At 70.8% G+C, this 16,954-nt stretch overlaps 3 protein-coding genes across 3 annotated transcripts; 1 reads left to right on the top strand and 2 right to left on the bottom strand.

The window, feature by feature from the left end:
* Positions 1–2,646: 2,646 nt before the first annotated feature.
* Positions 2,647–8,309, top strand: RPS6KB2 (ribosomal protein S6 kinase B2). Its single transcript, XM_075501917.1, has 16 exons — positions 2,647–2,751; positions 3,845–3,879; positions 3,957–4,077; positions 4,197–4,265; positions 4,330–4,477; positions 4,554–4,611; positions 4,702–4,802; positions 4,889–4,979; positions 5,081–5,171; positions 5,310–5,417; positions 5,504–5,566; positions 5,669–5,746; positions 5,847–5,954; positions 6,059–6,171; positions 6,491–6,658; positions 7,693–8,309. The coding sequence occupies exons 1-16, from the start codon at positions 2,680–2,682 to the stop codon at positions 8,099–8,101; spliced, it is 1,833 nt and encodes a 610-aa protein (XP_075358032.1). The 5' UTR covers positions 2,647–2,679; the 3' UTR covers positions 8,102–8,309.
* A 1,215-nt stretch (positions 8,310–9,524) lies between these two features.
* GPR152 (G protein-coupled receptor 152) lies at positions 9,525–16,935 on the bottom strand. Its single transcript, XM_075501591.1, has 3 exons — positions 16,038–16,935; positions 15,282–15,494; positions 9,525–9,931 (listed from the first exon to the last, which is right to left on the bottom strand). Exons 1-3 carry the CDS (start codon positions 16,933–16,935, stop codon positions 9,525–9,527), a joined length of 1,518 nt encoding a protein of 505 aa, XP_075357706.1.
* CORO1B (coronin 1B) lies at positions 9,959–14,792 on the bottom strand. The gene is made up of 11 exons (XM_075501852.1): positions 14,698–14,792; positions 13,469–13,671; positions 13,261–13,383; positions 13,033–13,162; positions 12,754–12,935; positions 12,425–12,544; positions 12,249–12,353; positions 12,028–12,173; positions 11,887–11,944; positions 10,666–10,950; positions 9,959–10,167 (listed from the first exon to the last, which is right to left on the bottom strand). The coding sequence occupies exons 2-11, from the start codon at positions 13,667–13,669 to the stop codon at positions 10,042–10,044; spliced, it is 1,476 nt and encodes a 491-aa protein (XP_075357967.1). The 5' UTR covers positions 13,670–13,671; positions 14,698–14,792; the 3' UTR covers positions 9,959–10,041.
* Positions 16,936–16,954: the final 19 nt, after the last annotated feature.

The raw sequence follows: 16,954 nt of genomic DNA, 5'->3' as shown, positions 1-16,954 counted from the left end.
GGAAAACCCTACGATAACAAACCAGCACAGGGAGACCCTACAATAACAAACCGGCCCCAGGGACCCTATGTAACGCCCGGCACGGGGTACAACCCGGCAGGCGGTCGCGCCCCAGAGCAGGGCAGGCGGGTGTGGCACCGCGGAGCAGGGACATCCCGGGTCAGCACCCTGCCCCGAGCACCTATAGCGCCCCAGGGCCTGCAATGACACACAGCCCCTATAGCGCCCGAGGGCCTGCAATAAGACACAGCCCCTATAGCGCCTGAGAGCCTGCAATGACACACAGCCTCTATAGTGCCCACAACCCTACAATAACACACAGCCCCTATAGTGCCCGAGACCCTACAATAACACACAGCCCCTATAGCGCCCGAGGGCCTGCAATGACACACAGCCCCTATAGCGCCTGAGAGCCTGCAATAACACACAGCCCCTATAGTGCCCGAGGGCCTGCAATAACACACAGCCCCTATAGCGCCCGAGGGCCTGCAATAACACACAGCCCCTATAGCGCCCGAGGGCCTGCAATGACACACAGCCCCTATAGTGCCCGAGAGCCTGCAATGACACACAGCCCCTATAGCGCCCGAGGGCCTGCAATGACACACAGCCCCTATAGTGCCCACGACCCTACAATAACACACAGCCCCTATAGTGCCCGAGACCCTACAATAACACACAGCCCCTATAGTGCCCACGACCCTACAATAACACACAGCCCCTATAGTGCCCGAGACCCTACAATAACACACAGCCCCTATAGTGCCCGAGACCCTACAATAACACACAGCCCCTATAGTGCCCAAAAACCTACAATAACACACAGCCCCTATAGTGCCCGAGAGCCTGCAATAACACACAGCCCCTATAGTGCCCACGACCCTACAATAACACACAGCCCCTATAGTGCCCGAGACCCTACAATAACACACAGCCCCTATAGTGCCCAAAAACCTACAATAACACACAGCCCCTATAGTGCCCGAGAGCCTGCAATAACACACAGCCCCTATAGTGCCCACGACCCTACAATAACACACAGCCTCTATAGTGCCCGAGACCCTACAATAACACACAGCCCCTATAGTGCCCACGACCCTACAATAACACACAGCCCCTATAGCGCCTGAGAGCCTGCAATAACACACAGCCCCTATAGTGCCCGAGGGCCTGCAATGACACACAGCCCCTATAGCGCCCGAGGGCCTGCAATGACACACAGCCCCTATAGCGCCTGAGACCCTACAATAACACACAGCCTCTATAGCGCCTGAGAGCCTGCAATAACACACAGCCCCTATAGTGCCCACAACCCTACAATAACACACAGCCCCTATAGTGCCCGAGACCCTACAATAACACACAGCCTCTATAGTGCCCACAACCCTACAATAACACACAGCCCCTATAGTGCCCACGACCCTACAATAACACACAGCCCCTATAGTGCCCGAGACCCTACAATAACACACAGCCCCTATAGTGCCCGAGACCCTACAATAACACACAGCCCCTATAGCGCCTGAGAGCCTGCAATAACACACAGCCCCTATAGCGCCTGAGACCCTGCAATAACACACAGCCCCTATAGTGCCCGAGAGCCTGCAATAAGACACAGCCCCTATAGTGCTCATGACCCTACAATAACACACAGCCCCTATAGTGCCCACAAACCTACAATAACACACAGCCCCTATAGTGCCCACGACCCTACAATAACACACAGCCCCTATAGTGCCTGAGAGCCTGCAATGACACACAGCCCCTATAGTGCCCACGACCCTACAATAACACACAGCCCCTATAGTGCCCACGACCCTACAATAACACACAGCCCCTATAGTGCCTGAGACCCTACAATAACACACAGCCCCTATAGTGCCCACAACCCTACAATAACACACAGCCCCTATAGTGCCTGAGACCCTACAATAACACACAGCCCCTATAGTGCCCACGACCCTACAATAACACACAGCCCCTATAGTGCCTGAGAGCCTGCAATAACACACAGCCCCTATAGTGCCCACAACCCTACAATAACAGACAGCCCCTATAGTGCCCACGACCCTACAATAACACACAGCCCCTATAGTGCTCACGACCCTACAATAACACACAGCCTCTATAGTGCCCGAGACCCTACAATAACACACAGCCCCTATAGTGCCTGAGACCCTACAATAACTGTAGTGACCCTACAACAACACACAGCCCCTGTACTGCCCACGACCCTACAATAACACCAGTGCCCTACAGCAACACGCGGCCATGTCGCTCCGAGGTCCCACTAGTGCCCTATAAGCCCGCGTGGACCCCGAGTGGGCTCGGGGGGGGGGTGTCTCCGCCTCTTCCAGGGGCGCTCCTCCCCCCTCAGCTGTCGTCACGGTGGCGCCGATGAGGTCACAGCGACGCAGAGGGTGGGGGCAGCCCCGCAGCGCGGGGCCGAGCGGGAGGATCCCCAGTAAAGGCTGTGAGCGGCCGGCCTGGCTCTGTCGTTGTCCCTGCGCGGCCCCCCGGTCCCCCCACGTTCCGCCGCTCCCCGCGGGACTACAGCTCCCGGCGTGCCCCGCGGCGGGGATGCCGGGGTCCCCCGGTGACGCGCGGGAGGGGCGGGGCCAGCGGGGCGGGGCGGGGCCAGCGGGGCGGGTCCCGCCGGGGTCCCGGTGCAGGGCCGTCATGGCGGGGGTGTTCGACATCGACCTGGAGACCGAGGAGGGCAGCGACGGGGACGAGCCCGAGCTGGGCGCCGTGAGCCGCCACCGGGGCGGGGCGGGGCGGGGCGGGGCGGGGGACCGGCACCGGCACCGGCTGGGGCGGGGATCGGGGACGGGGACAGGCTGGGGACGGGGGGCAGCGGGACTGGGGATGGGAGAGCATGGACCGGGGATGGGGACGGGGCGAGCGGGACAGGGACGGCGGCACCGGGACCGGTTGGGGACGGGGACCGGGACGGGGGCGCGGGTGGGGGCTGGAGGGGCGTGAGCGGCACCGGGACCCGCCGGGGACGGGGGGACCGGGGACAGCGGGCGATGCACCGGGGCCCGCTCGGTGCAGGGGACGGCGAGTGGGACGGGCAGGCAGGCAGGCAGGCAGGCGGGCAGGAGGTCTGGCAGCCGAGGGAGGGGGGACAGGGACAGGCAGCGGGGTCCTGCCGGTGGCGGGGCCGGGGCGCAGCCAGGCTGGCCGTGGGGACGGGGCACGGGGGACAGGGGACAGCCAGGGGCCCGGGGGCAGCCGGGGACCGGGGGTCCCGGCCCCGCTCCCCCGGCACGGCTGGGCAGAGGGAGGCTCCCGCTGGGCCGGGCCCTGCCTCAGCCCAAAAACATCCGGCTGGGCCGGTGCTCGGCACCTCGCCCCGCTCTGCCTGCTGCCGGCACCCTGCCTGCTGCCTGCTGCCTGCTGCCTGCTGCCTGCCATGGGTCCCCTGCCCTGGGTCCCCTGCCTGCCATCCTGCTGCAGGCACCCTGCCTGCCCACCGTGGGTCCCCCTGCCTGCCATGGGTCCCCTGCCCTGGGTCCCCCTGCCTGCCCTGGGTCCCCTGCCTGCCATGGGCACCCTGCCTGCCATGGGCCCCTGCCTGTCCTGGGTCCCCTGCCTGCTGTGAGTCCCCTGCCTGCCATCCTGCTGCCAGCACCCTGCCTGCCATGGGCACCCTGCCTGCCATGGGTCCCCTGCCCTGGGTCCCCTGCCTGCCATCCTGCTGCCGGCACCCTGCCTGCCTGCCCACCGTGGGCCCCTGCCTGTCGTGGGTCCCCTGCCTGCCCTGGGTCCCCTGCCTGCTGCGGGCAGCCTGCCCACCGTGGCCCCCTGCCCGTCGCTGACCGTGGGTTCCCTCCCGCAGGAGATGGAGCTGGAGCCCCGGGGAAATGGCCTGGAGTAAGTGGGGGGCAGGTGTGGGGGGGCAGGCAGGGAGCGGGCAGGGGTCCGTCCCCGCTCACCCCCTCTCCCGGCAGGCCGGTGGGGCACTACGAGGAGATCGAGATCTCGGAGAGCAGCGTCAACAACGGCCCCGAGCACATCGGTCCCCACTGCTTCGAGCTGCTCCGCGTCCTGGGCAAGGGCGGCTACGGCAAGGTGGGGGGCACGGCGCGCCGGGGGTGGCCTTTGGGGGTGCTGGGGTGCCGGGTGGGGGTCCGGGCATCCCCCAGCTGTCGTCCGTGTCCGTCCCCCCCCCCATCCATCCATCCATCCAGGTGTTCCAGGTCCGCAAAGTGCAAGGCACCAACACGGGGAAGATCTTTGCCATGAAGGTCCTGAAGAAGGTAGCGCCGCCCCGGCTCCCCCGGCCCCCCCGGGGAGCCCCCCCGCTCACCGCCTCCCCCCCAGGCCAAGATCGCCTGCAACGCCAAGGACACGGCGCACACCCGGGCCGAGAGGAACATCCTGGAGGCCGTCAAGCACCCCTTCATCGTCGACCTCATCTACGCCTTCCAGACGGGCGGCAAGCTCTACCTCATCCTGGAGTGCCTCAGCGGTAGCGGGGGGGCCGGGGGGGGACTCGGGGGGCGGGGGATGGCTCAGGGGGTCCCGCTTGGGCTGTCCTTTTGCAGGTGGAGAGCTCTTCATGCAGCTGGAGCGGGAGGGAATCTTCCTGGAGGACACTGCCTGGTAGGGATGGGGAGGGGGGGCTGGGATGGGGGGGGGGGGGAGCCGGGACCCCAACGCCGCTCACGGCGTGGCCCCCCCCCATCTCTGCAGTTTCTACCTGAGCGAGATCACGCTGGCGCTGGGCCACCTGCACTCCCACGGCATCATCTACCGCGACCTCAAGCCGGAGAACATCATGCTCAATAGCCAAGGTGGGCTGGGGGCGGGGGGTTTGGGGGGCGTAGGGGGGGTCCCCATGGGTGGTGCTGACACCCCCCCCCCCTCCCATCTCCCACAGGTCACATCAAGCTGACGGACTTCGGGCTGTGCAAGGAGTCGATCCACGACGGGGCCGTCACCCACACCTTCTGCGGCACCATCGAGTACATGTGAGCCGGCTGCGGCATGGGGCGGGGGGGGATGTGGGGAGCCTGCCCTGGCCCCCCCCCCCCCCCTCCCGGCTCAGGGCAGCCCCCCCTGCACCCCCCAGGGCCCCCGAGATCCTGGTGCGCAGCGGGCACAACCGGGCGGTGGACTGGTGGAGCCTGGGCGCCCTGATGTACGACATGCTCACAGGATCGGCAAGTCCCACTCCTGCTCTTTCCTCCCCGGTGGCGGGGGGCACGGGTGGGGTGGGGGTCCCGGGGGTGGGTAGGGTGTGGGGGGCATCCCCAGTGGGGTGACACCGAGCCTTCCTCGCCACCCGGTGCCTCTCGCAGCCCCCCTTCACGGCTGAGAACCGCAAGAAGACCATCGACAAGATCCTCAAGGGCAAGCTGGTTCTGCCGCCATACCTGACGCCCGACGCACGGGACCTGCTCAAGAAGGTACCCCCCCCCGCCCCGGCTTGTTTATGTAGGTCCTACCAAAACACCCCCCCCCATACCCCACTCCATCCCCCTTTCTCTTCCAGTTCCTCAAGAGAAACCCCAACCAGCGGGTTGGGGGGGGCCCAGGCGATGCGGCCGATGTGCAGGTACAGGCAGGGGCGGGCAGCGGGGTGGGTGCCAGGCGGACCCCCCCCCCCCCCCCCCTTCCTCCTGCCTGACACCCCCCCTCCCGCCGCCGCTGCCCGCAGAAGCAGCCCTTCTTCCGCCACATCAACTGGGAGGACCTGCTGGCCCGCAGGCTGGACCCCCCCTTCAAACCCTGCCTGGTAGGGCCGGGGGGACAGGCAGGGTGGGCAGGGTGGGCGTTGGGGACACCCATGGGAGCACCCACCGCCTCCTTCCCACCCCCCCACCCCCCCCCCGCAGCAGTCGGAGGAGGACGTCAGCCAGTTCGACACCCGCTTCACCCGCCAGACGCCCGTCGACAGCCCGGACGACGCTGCCATCAGCGAGAGTGCCAACCAGGCCTTCCTGGTATGGGGGGGGGGGCGGCGGGGACCCCCACCCTCCAGCAGGGAGGGGGACCCAGCACACCACCACCACCACCCCCGGCCCCCCTGAGACCCCACTGCCCGCAGGGCTTCACCTACGTGGCTCCCTCGGTGCTGGAGAGCATCAAGGAGGGGTTCTCCTTCCAGCCCAAGGTGCGCTCCCCCCGCCGCCTCAACAGCAGCCCCCGCACCCCCGTCAGGTACCTGCCCCGGCACGGGGGGGGGTGGAGAGGGGGCAGCGGGGTGGGTGCCGCAGGGCACGGCAGCGGGACGGAGGCTGGGGGTGCTTTGGGATGGGGGCGTCAGGGTGGGCACCATGGGGTGGGGGGGGGGGGGTGTTGGGCAAGAGGGGACAGAGCTGGGGGTGCAGCGGGGGGGAGAGCAGGGAGGACGGGGAGGGGGCTCTGTGGCCACCAGCTGCCCCCCCCCCGCCCTTCCTCTCCCTCTGCGGCGGGCAGCGGTGTGCCGCAGGCAGGGGGTGCCCCCCTGACCCCCCCCATGTGTGTGTCCCCCCTCCAGCCCCGTGAAGTTCTCCCCCTTCGAGGCGTTCAAGCCGGGGGCGGCAGCGGGGGAGCCGATGGAGCTGGGGGCCAGCCTGCCCCCCCCGCCCGAGGGCACGGCCCCGCTGCCCATCAAGACCTCCGTGGGTGCCAAGAAGCAGAAGGGGGGCCGGGGGCGGGTGCCCAGGTAGGGGTAGGGGTGGGGGGGGGGTAGGGGGGAGGACACCGGGTGCCGGTGGCGGAGGGGCCTGGTGCCCCCCATGGGGTGGGGAGCACCCCGCGATGCTGCCCGTGCCCCGCGCTGCCGCGGGCGCGGCCCCCCGCCCCGGCATGGCCCCCTGCCCGCTCACGCTGCTGCCAGACGGGGCTGGGTTTGGGGGGGGGGGGGGGGAGCGGGGGCACCCCTGTGTGGTGGTGGGGCCCCCTCCCACCCCGGGGTGTGGTCCTCAAGGGTGTGGCCCCGTGGGGTGTGGGCCCCCCCAAGGGTGTGGCCCCCCCCGGGGGTGGGCGTGGGCCTGGCTGCTGGACATGTGCCAATTAAAGGAGGTGATGAGGCCGTGGTGGTCCTGTGTCGGGGGGGGCCGGGGGGGGCCGGGTTGCCCCGGCAGGGTGGGGTTCAGGCTCCGCCCCCCCGCCCCGCCCCTTCTCTCTTACCCCCCGCCCCTTTATCAGGCTCCTCTCCTTCCCCAGGCTCCACCCCTTCCACAGGACCTTTGCTTCCCCCTGCCACACCCTTCCCCTTGCCCCCACCCACTTTCCCCCAAGCCACGCCCCCTCAGACTGGCAGCCGTAGCTAAGGCAGCGCCGCTCTTTTATTGGTCGGTGCCCAGGTCCGTGCAGCCAATCGGGAGCTGGTGGGGGGCGGGCAGTGCCTGCAGGCAGGGCAGCGGGCAGGAGGGCGGGGCGGGTCCCGCGTGGGCAGGGCGCGCGTGTCACAGCGCCGTGACGTGGGGCCGCGCGTCCCCCCAGGCCGCCGTCCCCGAGAAGGCGTGGAGGTCGCTGAGCAGGGCCTCGGCGCTGCCCCCCGCCGCCTCCCCGCCGCCCAGGGGGCTCTCCCCGGCCTCCGGGGCTGCCTCGGCCTCCCCCTGCTCTTCCTCCTGCTCACCCGCGCCCTCCTTCGCCTTCTCCTCCTCCTCCTCCTCCTCCTCCTCCTTCTCCTCCTCCTCCTCCTCCGGCCGCCGGTCCTGGCTCCACGGCATCAGCTCTTCCTCCCTGTCCCAGGGGGCCGCCGTCGCCACCTCCCCGTCCCCGTGGCAGGGCCGCACCGTCGGGTCACCCTGTCCCCGCAGCCGGTGCCAGCGGCCCCGCAGCAGCGCCAGCGCCCGGCGGCCCATGGGCCTGGGGTGGTAGCGGCCGGCTGAGAGGCGACAGAGACGGTGCCAGGCCACGGCCAGCCCCACCGCCAGGCAGAGCAGGAGCCCCAGCAGGGCTCCCACTGTCCGGTCGTTGCGGCTTCCCACCGGTTCCCCCGCCGCCGCCAGCTCGGCCAACACCAGCAGCACCGGTGCCGGTGGGCACCGCCGTGCTCCAGCCTGCGGGTGAGGGCGCCGGGGTCACCGCCGTGTGGCTGGCACCCAGCCTGGTCCTTCCCAGACCTGGGGTGGCTGTCCCGTCCCGGAAAGCAGGGTAGGGCCGGGGCGAAGGGCGGCGGGCCTCGGGGGTGCGGAGGAGGCCGTACCCCCCCCTCCCCTCCCCGCGCACCGGGGGTGGGTGCCGGGCGGGTGGCCGGCCGGTGCAGGGCAGGCCCCGTGACGGGAAGCTGCGGTCGGTGGGTGCCGCAGCACCTGCGGGTGCTGGGGGAGAGGAGCCGGGTCCTGCCGCCCCCGCGCTGCGTCTGCACAGGCCCAGGCCCTCTGCTCCACAGCAGCACAGCCCCACAGCAGCCCCACAGCACCCCTTCCCGCAGCACTGCAGCCCCATAGCAGCTCCCCCCCGCAATGGCTCCAGGCTCCCCCCCCAGCCCTGCACCCACAGCCTCCACCCCGGACCCCAAGCCCCCAACCCGCCCCCCAACCCCACCACGCTACCCCCCAACCTGCTAGGTTAGGGGATAGCAACCCCCCTGACCCCCCCAACCTGCTCCCCGGCCTCACTGTGCAGCCCTCACCCCCCCAAACCTGCCCCCCTGCCCCAGCACCACCAGGCTCCCCACCCCAGCCCCGCTGTGGGAGGGGGATCTGCCCCAGGGACCCACCGCTGCTGCCTGCCCCCCCCCCCCCCCCTCCCCAAACTCAGCCCCTGGGGCAGCCAGGGGTTGGGGGGAGCCGAATTTGAATGAAGCACAGCCACTCCCCCACATTTAGCGGGAGAAACTGAGGCTGGAGAAGGGCCTGCCCCCCCAGCTCACTCCCATTCGGGGGGATGCCCCCCCCCCCCCGGTCCCCCCAGGTCCCAGACACCCCACCTCCCATCCTGCCCGGTTTTGGGGTGCTCACCATCAGTGGGTGCTGCCGGAGCGGGTCCTGGTGCTGCGGGCGCAAGCCGTGCTGGGGGGGGCCCCCGGTGCTTCCTGCCCCGGCGCAGCGGATGTATCGGTGCGGGGGGAGGCGAGGTGCTGTGCGTCCCCCCCCCGCCTACCCGAAATGCACCCAGGGCCCTGGAAACTTGGGGTGACTGCCAGCCGTGGGGACCCACTCTGACCCCCCCCGTGGCTGTTCACTCCCCACCCTGGCCCTGGGGTCACCGGTGCCTGGGACCACCGACCCCCTCGGCGCTGCGCCCGGTTCTCTGGGGACACCGAGGGGACCCGCCACGCAGGGCGATGGGACACACGCCTATGGGGGTCCCCCGCCCCACGGCACAGCGGGTGCAGCACTGCTCGGGGAGGGGGGGGGAGCTGCCCCCATCACGTCGCCCCGTTTCCTGCCCGAGACGGGTAAACTCGTGCCCGTGACCGCTGCGCCTTCCTGTCCCCCCCTCGGCCCCCCCCAGGCAGTCCCTGCAGCCTTCAGAGCTCCCTGGCCCCACAGTGAGCCCCCCTGCCCCAGAGCAAACCCCCCCGTAGCCCCCCCAGCCAACACCCCCCCAGGGCACCTCTGCCCCAGCCCCCGGCCTCACCCAGCACCTTTCTTATAAAGTCCTTTATTTGGAGTGAAAATATAGTTTTTGACCCTGCACTGTAAGGGGGGGGGGCAAGGAGGGGGAAGAAGCCCCCAAAATATAGGGGGGACAATATTCCACAGTTGGGGGGGGAGCAGCTCGTGCCCCACAGGAAGGGGGGAAGACCCCACCCCACACGGGGACTGGGGGTGCAGGGGGTAGTGTTTGATCCCAGGAGCAGCCCCCGGCCCGACGACATCGGGGGGGGCGGGCGGAATGGTCCACGATTTGGGGGGGCAGCACCCAGTAAGGCAATGGGGGTGAGGGGGGAGCTGCCAGCGGGGCGGCCAGCCCTCCAACGGGAGAAGGACCTGGCAGCGGGGCGGGGGGGGGGGGGGTGACCCCAGGGGGGTGGGAGGGCTCGCAGCACCCCAGGGCGCAGGCGTGGTCCCGGCGGTGGGGGGGGGGGTTGAGGGGCGTCCCTGGCCGCGGTCCCCGGGGGCGGTGGTCCCTGAGGGGGGCGGCGGGTCCCTAGACGTGGCCGTTCTCGAGGCGGCTGAGCTGCTCCTCCAGGCGGGCGATGCGCTGGCCCTGCTCCGCCACCAGCGCCCGCAGCGCCGCCACCTCCTGCAGCACCTCCTCCAGCCGCCCGCCCCCCTGCGCGCCCCCGTCAGACACGCCGGCCGTGGCCCCGCCCACCGCAGCCACACCCACCGCCACACCCACCCACCACACCCCTACCCACAGCCCCACCCACTACCCCACCCACCACACCCCTACCCACTGCCACACCCACCACAGCCCCACCCACCACAGCCCCACCCACCACAGCCCCACCCACTGCCACACCCACCACAGCCCCACCCACCCCACCTGGCCCAGCCCATCACCCCAGCCTGGCCCCACCTATGCAGACAACCCCGCCCACTACCCTGGCCCCACCCACACTGACCCCACCCACTCCCCCAGCCTGACCGCACCCATGCCACGCCCCACTCACCATTCCAGCCTGGCCCTGCCCACCTCACAGACCCCACCCACCCCCCCTTAGACCCACCCACAGAGAACCCACCCACCCCCCTAGCCTGGCCACACCCATTACCAGTTGCCCCACCCTCAGAGACCCCGCCCCCAGAGACCCCGCCCCACACGTACCGCAGAGGGGGCAGTGCCCAGGGCCGGGGGGGCACTGAGGCGGGCGGGGGCGGGCGCGGCGGGGGGCGTGGGGGGCGGCGTGGTGGGGCCGGCGGCGGGGGGGCAGCTCTCGTGGAGGAGGGTGCGGCGGCTGACCTTGAGCTCCCGCTGCTTGCTGGGGACGTAGGCCTGGCGCAGGGACACCAGCACCGGCCCCGCCGTCTGCCCCGCCACCCACTCCTCCGCCTCCATGGCCGCCTCGGGGCCCGCCGTGTCGGGGTACAGGTCGTCCTGGAACAGGTCAGACTGCGCCCCCCCCACCCCACCCCACCGCCGCGACGTCAGAGGGGCCGATGGGACCCTCCTGGGGACCCCCACGCAGCCCCCCATGGGGACCCCCGCCCAGCCAGCACGTCCTGCCCAGGGACCCTGTGCAGAGCCCAGGGGGACCCCCACCCAGTCTGACTGGGGACCCCCACCCGGGAACTGTGTTCTGCCCAGGGACCCCTATCAGCATGAGTGGGGACCCCCACCCAGCCCCATGTCCTGCCCAGGGACCCCTATCAGTGCATTTGGGGACCCCCACCCAGCCCCACGTCCTCTCCAGGGACCCCTATCAGTGCATTTGGGGACCCCCACCCAGCCCCACGTCCTCTCCAGGGACCCCTATCAGTGCATTTGGGGACCCCCACCCAGCCCCACGTCCTCTCCAGGGACCCCTATCAGTGCATTTGGGGACCCCCACCCAGCCCCACGTCCTCTCCAGGGACCCCTATCAGTGCATTTGGGGACCCCCACCCAGCCCCATGTCCTCTCCAGGGACCCCTATCAGTGCATTTGGGGACCCCCACCCAGCCCCATGTCCTCTCCAGGGACCCCTATCAGTGCATTTGGGGACCCCCACCCAGCCCCATGTCCTGCCCACGGACCCCTATCAGTGCATTTGGGGACCCCCACCCAGCCCCAGGGACCCCTATCAGTGCATTTGGGGACCCCCACCCAGCCTGATTGGGGGGACCCCCTCACCCAGCCCCATGTCCTGCCCAGGCACCCTGCACAACCTGGATGGGACCCCCCCCCCCCCCCCAGCCAGCCACCACGTCCTGCCCCAGATACCCCACGCAGCCCCCACGGGGACCCCCACCAGCCTGATTGGGGCCCCCCACCCAGCCACCTCCCCCCTCCCAGGGCCCCCCACCCTGCTGCCATGCCCCGAGGCGGGGTGTCCCAGTCCCCACCGACCTTCCTCGGCACCGTCATGATGATGGGCTCGCACTTGCGCTCGTGCAGCTTGTAGAACCTGCCGGGGGGGGGGCAGAGAGGGTCATGGGGAGTGGGGGAGGGAAATGGGGACCACCCCCCTCGTCCCCCTCGTGTCCCCACCTGGCGATCTCGCACTTGCTGACGTCCAGCCCGCGCTTGGGCATCCAGCCCATGCCCCGCTGGGGCTCCTTACTGGTGAAGGTGTTGAGGAAGTGGATGTAGGGTGGCTCCTCCGTGATCTCGAAGTACCGGATGCTCGAGTCGCCCTGGGGACACGGCGTTAGCGGGGTCCACGGGTGGGGGGGGTCCACGGGTGACGAGGGGGTACCGCGGGGCCATACCTTGCCGCAGACGTAGACCACGTTGGTGTCGGGGTCGTAGAAAGGCAGCAGAGCCCCGTTGCTGGAGTCCAGCTCCTGCAGCCCCATGGGCTCCTCCAGGTTCTCCTGTGGGGCAGCGTGTCAGCCCCGTGGGGCACCCCGACGTGGTCCCACGGGACCCCCGGGGTGCTCCTCACCACGTCCCACAGCGCCAGCTGCCGCTCGCTCATGCGGCTGAAGCCGGTGGTGAAGATCTTGCCGTCGGCCAAAAAGATGGCCCGCATGGGCCGAGCCCCCTCATGCGCCCGCTCCTTCTCCTGGGGAGGGGACGCGGGGGTCAGCAGCACCGTGCCAGCACCCCAGGGAGGGGCAGGGGGAGCAGGGGACAGGGGCACCCAAGGGACACGGGACAGCAGGGAGCACCAGGGGGACAAGGGCAGGGCTGGGGGGGGGGGGGGGGGGAGGTCTCCCCCCGAGAACGAGGGCAGGATGGCGCCCTGGGGACAGGGTCCCCCCGGGGACTCACGGCCACCACGGTGCCGCGGCGGGGGTCGATGACGCGGACGCTCTTGTCCTTGCAGGCGGTGCAGAAGCGGGCGCCATCGCGGCTCCAGCTGACGCTGTAGATGAGGTCGGGGTGCAGCCCCTCCAGGCGGTACAGCTCCTCCGCCGTCCCCACATTCCAGATCAGCACCACGTTGTCGCACCCTGGGCGAGAGCAGGGGCCGGGAGGGGGGGGTCACCTCGGCCACGTGTCCCCCACCGAACCCCCTCCCCTGTGTCCCCGTCCCCCTATTCCCCGTACCTGCGCTGAGCAGGACGTTGCGGGCGGTGGGGTGCCAGGTGACGATGCCCACGCGCTTCGAGTGCCCCTCCAGCACCACCACCGGCTCCGTCAGCGGCTGGCTGAGCCCGTTCTCGGGGATCTGCCAGACCTGCCGGGGCAGCGGGGACGGTGGGCAAAGTGGGGGTGCGGGGGTGTCCCTCACCGCGCCTCCCCCCCCCCCCCCCCGGCCCCCCGCCGCCCCCTCACCATGACGGTGCAGTCCTCCGAGCCGCTGGCGATGACGTAGTCGTTGTGGGGACACCAGTCGATGTCGAGGACGGGGCCCGTGTGCCCGCACACCGTGGGGTACGACTTGTCGATGCGCCCGGTCTGGGGACAAAGGGACACGGGGAGGGGGTCACCCACCGGCGCGGGCACCCTCGCCGCGCTGGCACCCCGGTATCGCCGCCGGCACCTTGTGCAGGGGCAGGACGAGGAAGGCGCCGCCGCCGCTGGCCTCCACGATGATGGCGACGAAGGAAGGGTTGACGGCGCAGAAGGTGCTGTCCCAAGTGACGCGGGAGACGCGGATGTCATCGTAGCACTGCTCCGTCTTCACCGGCTGCCCGAAAACGTGCCGGAACTTGCTCTGCCGCACCACCTTCCGAAACGACATGGCTGGGGCGCACCCCGGGCCGGGGTCAGCGCCGGGGGCCGGGGCACGCCGGGGGGGGACACCCCAAAACGTGGGGCAGAGCCAGGGCCCAGCCAGGGAGAAGGGAGGCGGCAGGGGGTGCCCCCCGGTATGGGGGATGGGGTCCCCGTCCCCCGCCCCGGGTAAAGGGCGGCTCGGCCCCTCCCGGGAGCGGGAAGCCGGGGCTGCCCTGTGCCCGCGGGCAAACAAACCCCTCCCTGCCCTGCCCTGCCCTGCCCCGCGGCGGCCGGGGGCTCGGAGGGGACGGGGAGCGTCCCTGCCGGGATGGGGACGGGGTGGCCCCTCCAGGGACGGGGAGGGGGACAAGGGTGTCCCCCTGGGTGGAGGGATGGGGATAGAAAGGAGGACAGGGATGGCCCCGTTGGGTCAGGGGACGGGGACAGGGGTGGCCCTGCTGGGTAAGGGGACAGGGACAGGGGTGGCCCTGCTGGGTAAGGGGACAGGGATGGGGACGGGGACAGGGATGGAGAGAGCGGTGGCCCCACTGGGTAAGGGGACAGGGACAGGGATGGGGACAGGGATGGGGACAGGGACAGGGATGGGGACAGGGACGGGGACAGGGACGGGGAGAGGGGTGGCCCCACTGGGTAAGGGGACGGGGACAGGGATGGGAACAGAGACGGGGACAGGGACAGGGATGGGGACAAGGATGGGGACAGGGATGGGGACAGGGACGGGGACGGGGAGAGGGGTGGCCCCACTGGGTAAGGGGACAAGGACAGAGACGGGGACGGGGACAGGGGCGGCCCCGCTCGGTAAGGGGACAGGGACGGCGACGCCAGGGATGACCCACGGGAAGGAGGATGGGGGGAGACCTCGGGGGACGCGGCCGGGGCCGGGGCCGGTCGCTCTGGGCGCGGGGCCGGTCCGGGCTCGGGGCCGGGTGGGTCCCCCCAGGCCGGGACCGGGGGCCGCCCCATCCCCGCGGCCCCGGGAGCCGCCGGGGCCGGGGCGGGGCGGGGGCCGTGGGGGCCCATCCCCGCACTCACCGGCGGGCCGGGGCCGGGGCCGGGGCCGGGGCCGGCGGGAGCGGGCGGCGGCGCGCGGGGCCGGTGGCGGAGGCGGGAGGGGGCGGGGCAGGAAGTGACCGGAGCCGCCCCGCCCCGCCCCGCGCATGCGCACCGCGCCGGGGATGGGGGGCGGTGGGACCCGGCGGGGACGGCGGGACCCGTGGGGACACGGGGGGCACCCCCGTGGGGGTGACCGCCCCGAGGTGGCCGGGCATAGGTCCCCCGCGGGCACCCGCGGAGCCCGGCCAGCGCCGCGCTGTGCCCCGTGTCCCCCCACGGGTGTCCGTGCCCCACCGAGCCAGCCCCCGTCTTCGTGGGCGGCCCACGCGTGGGGTCCGGCGGGACGCGGTGGGGATGTCCCCAGCCGGGGGCACAGCGGGGACACGAGGGACAGCCGGCCCCACGGTGCCACCCCACAGCCGTGCGGGACGGGGACGGGGACGGGGCGGCAGCTCACGGAGCTGCCAGCGGGGACCCCCCGGGTGGCGGGTGGGGGACAGCAGTGGGTGGCACGGGGGTGACGGCGTCGGGTGGCACGGGGGCGATGGCAGCGGGTGGCACAGGGGTGACGGTGGCGGGTGGCACAGGGGTGACGGTGGTGAGTGGCACAGAGGTGATGGCAGTGGGTGGCACTGGGCTGATGGCAGTGGGTGGCACTGGGGTGACGGTGGCATGTGGCACAGGGGTGATGGCAGTGGGTGGCACAGAGGTGATGGCAGTGGGTGGCAGAGGGGTGACAGTGGCAGGTGGCATGGGGGTGATGGCAGTGGGTGGCACTGGGGTGACGGTGGTGAGTGGCACAGAGGTGATGGCAGTGGCTGGCACAGGGGTGATGGCAGTGGGTGGCACTGAGGTGACGGTGGCAGGTGGCACAGGGCTGATGGCAGTGGGTGGCACTGGGGTGATGGCAGTGGGTGGCAGAGGGGTGATGGTGGCGGGTGGCACAGGGCTGATGGCAGTGGCTGGCACAGGGCTGATGGCAGTGGGTGGCACAGAGGTGATGGCAGTGGGTGGCACTGGGGTGACGGCGGGTGGCACAGGGCTGAGGGCAGTGGGTGGCACAGGGGTGATGGCAGTGGGTGGCAGAGGGGTGACGGTGGCGGGTGGCACAGGGCTGATGGCAGTGGGTGGCACTGGGGTGATGGCAGTGGGTGGCAGAGGGGTGACGGTGGCGGGTGGCACAGAGCTGAGGGCAGTGGGTGGCAGAGGGGTGACGGTGGCGGGTGGCACAGAGCTGAGGGCAGTGGGTGGCAGAGGGGTGACGGTGGCGGGTGGCACAGAGCTGAGGGCAGTGGGTGGCAGAGGGGTGACGGTGGCGCGTGGCACAGGTCTGAGGGCCAGGCGTGGCAGGCGGGCGAGGCGGTGGCAGGCGCGGGAGCTGAGCAGCAGGTACAGGCAGGGGTTGAGGCAGCTGCTGAGGTTGAAGGCCAGCCCCAGCAGGTAGAGGAGGTGGCCGGGGGGCTCTGGGGCCACCAGCTGCAGCAGCTGGGTCACCTGGAAGGGCAGATGCAGCACCACGTAGGCGCTCAGCGTGGCCGCCACGATGCGCTGGAAACGGGCGGGCGGGCGGCCGCCTCGGCCGCGCCGGCACCGGGCCAGCACCAGGGCGGCCCCGTGGCAAGCCACCACCACGCCGAAGGGCAGCAGCCCCTCCACCACCACCTCCAGCCAACGCATCGGCACCTCCCAGCTCCCCCTCTCGCTCCGGCACACCGTCAACCCGGGCAGCGGCTCGGACGCCGCCGACAGCGCCGCGTCCGGCACGCTGCAGCCGCCCGCCACCAGCCAGGCACCCGTGCACAATGCCGCCGGTAAACGGGCAGGCCGCCGGCACCGGTACCAGAGCGGGGCGGCCACCAGCAAGCAACGGTCCAGGCTGATGGCCGCCAGCAAGAAGAGCCCGCTGTAGTAGCCCCAGCCGTAGAGAAACTGGTGGAGGCGGCACAGGTGGGTGCCCAGCATCCACTGGTGACCGTGGGCCACCGACCAGATCTGCAGGACCGAGTTGGCGAGGAAGAGGAAGTCGGAGGCGGCCAGGCTGAGGATGAAGGTGGCCAGTCCTCGGCACCGTAGCCGCCAGCCCGTCAGCCAGAGGGTGAAGGCATTGGCGGGCAGCCCCAGCGCCGCGCAGGCCACCAGCAGCCGCCCGTCCCACAGCAGGGTGCTGGGGGGCGGCGGGAACCGGGTGGGGGGCAACGTGGCGTTCGACAGCTCCATCGCCCGGGCTCCGGCCCTG

This window comes from Mycteria americana, chromosome 5 (assembly GCF_035582795.1).
Source record: "Mycteria americana isolate JAX WOST 10 ecotype Jacksonville Zoo and Gardens chromosome 5, USCA_MyAme_1.0, whole genome shotgun sequence".
Lineage (NCBI taxonomy): Eukaryota > Metazoa > Chordata > Aves > Ciconiiformes > Ciconiidae > Mycteria > Mycteria americana.
The sequence above is the reverse complement of the archived record's forward strand: the minus strand, read 5'-3'. Positions and strand labels throughout refer to the sequence as shown.

Excerpts from the sequence above, each read along its gene's own strand:
- RPS6KB2 (XM_075501917.1), top strand. The coding sequence starts at position 2,680 with ATGGCGGGGGTGTTCGACATCGACCTGGAGACCGAGGAGGGCAGCGAC. Across the intron at positions 3,880-3,956 it reads CCCCGGGGAAATGGCCTGGA|GCCGGTGGGGCACTACGAGG; the intron begins GTAAGTGGGGGG and ends CTCTCCCGGCAG. Across the intron at positions 6,172-6,490 it reads AGCCCCCGCACCCCCGTCAG|CCCCGTGAAGTTCTCCCCCT; the intron begins GTACCTGCCCCG and ends TCCCCCCTCCAG.
- CORO1B (XM_075501852.1), bottom strand. The coding sequence starts at position 13,669 with ATGTCGTTTCGGAAGGTGGTGCGGCAGAGCAAGTTCCGGCACGTTTTC. Across the intron at positions 12,545-12,753 it reads GCCGCGGCACCGTGGTGGCC|GAGAAGGAGCGGGCGCATGA; the intron begins GTGAGTCCCCGG and ends TCCCCTCCCCAG. Across the intron at positions 11,945-12,027 it reads AGCAAGTGCGAGATCGCCAG|GTTCTACAAGCTGCACGAGC; the intron begins GTGGGGACACGA and ends CCCCCCCGGCAG.
- GPR152 (XM_075501591.1), bottom strand. The coding sequence starts at position 16,935 with ATGGAGCTGTCGAACGCCACGTTGCCCCCCACCCGGTTCCCGCCGCCC. Across the intron at positions 15,495-16,037 it reads GGCCCTCAGACCTGTGCCAC|TGCCACCCACTGCCATCACC; the intron begins GCGCCACCGTCA and ends CCGTCACCCCAG. Across the intron at positions 9,932-15,281 it reads GCCACCCGCCACCGTCACCC|GCCCTCCCACCCCCCTGGGG; the intron begins CTGTGCCACCCG and ends GGGGTGCTGCGA.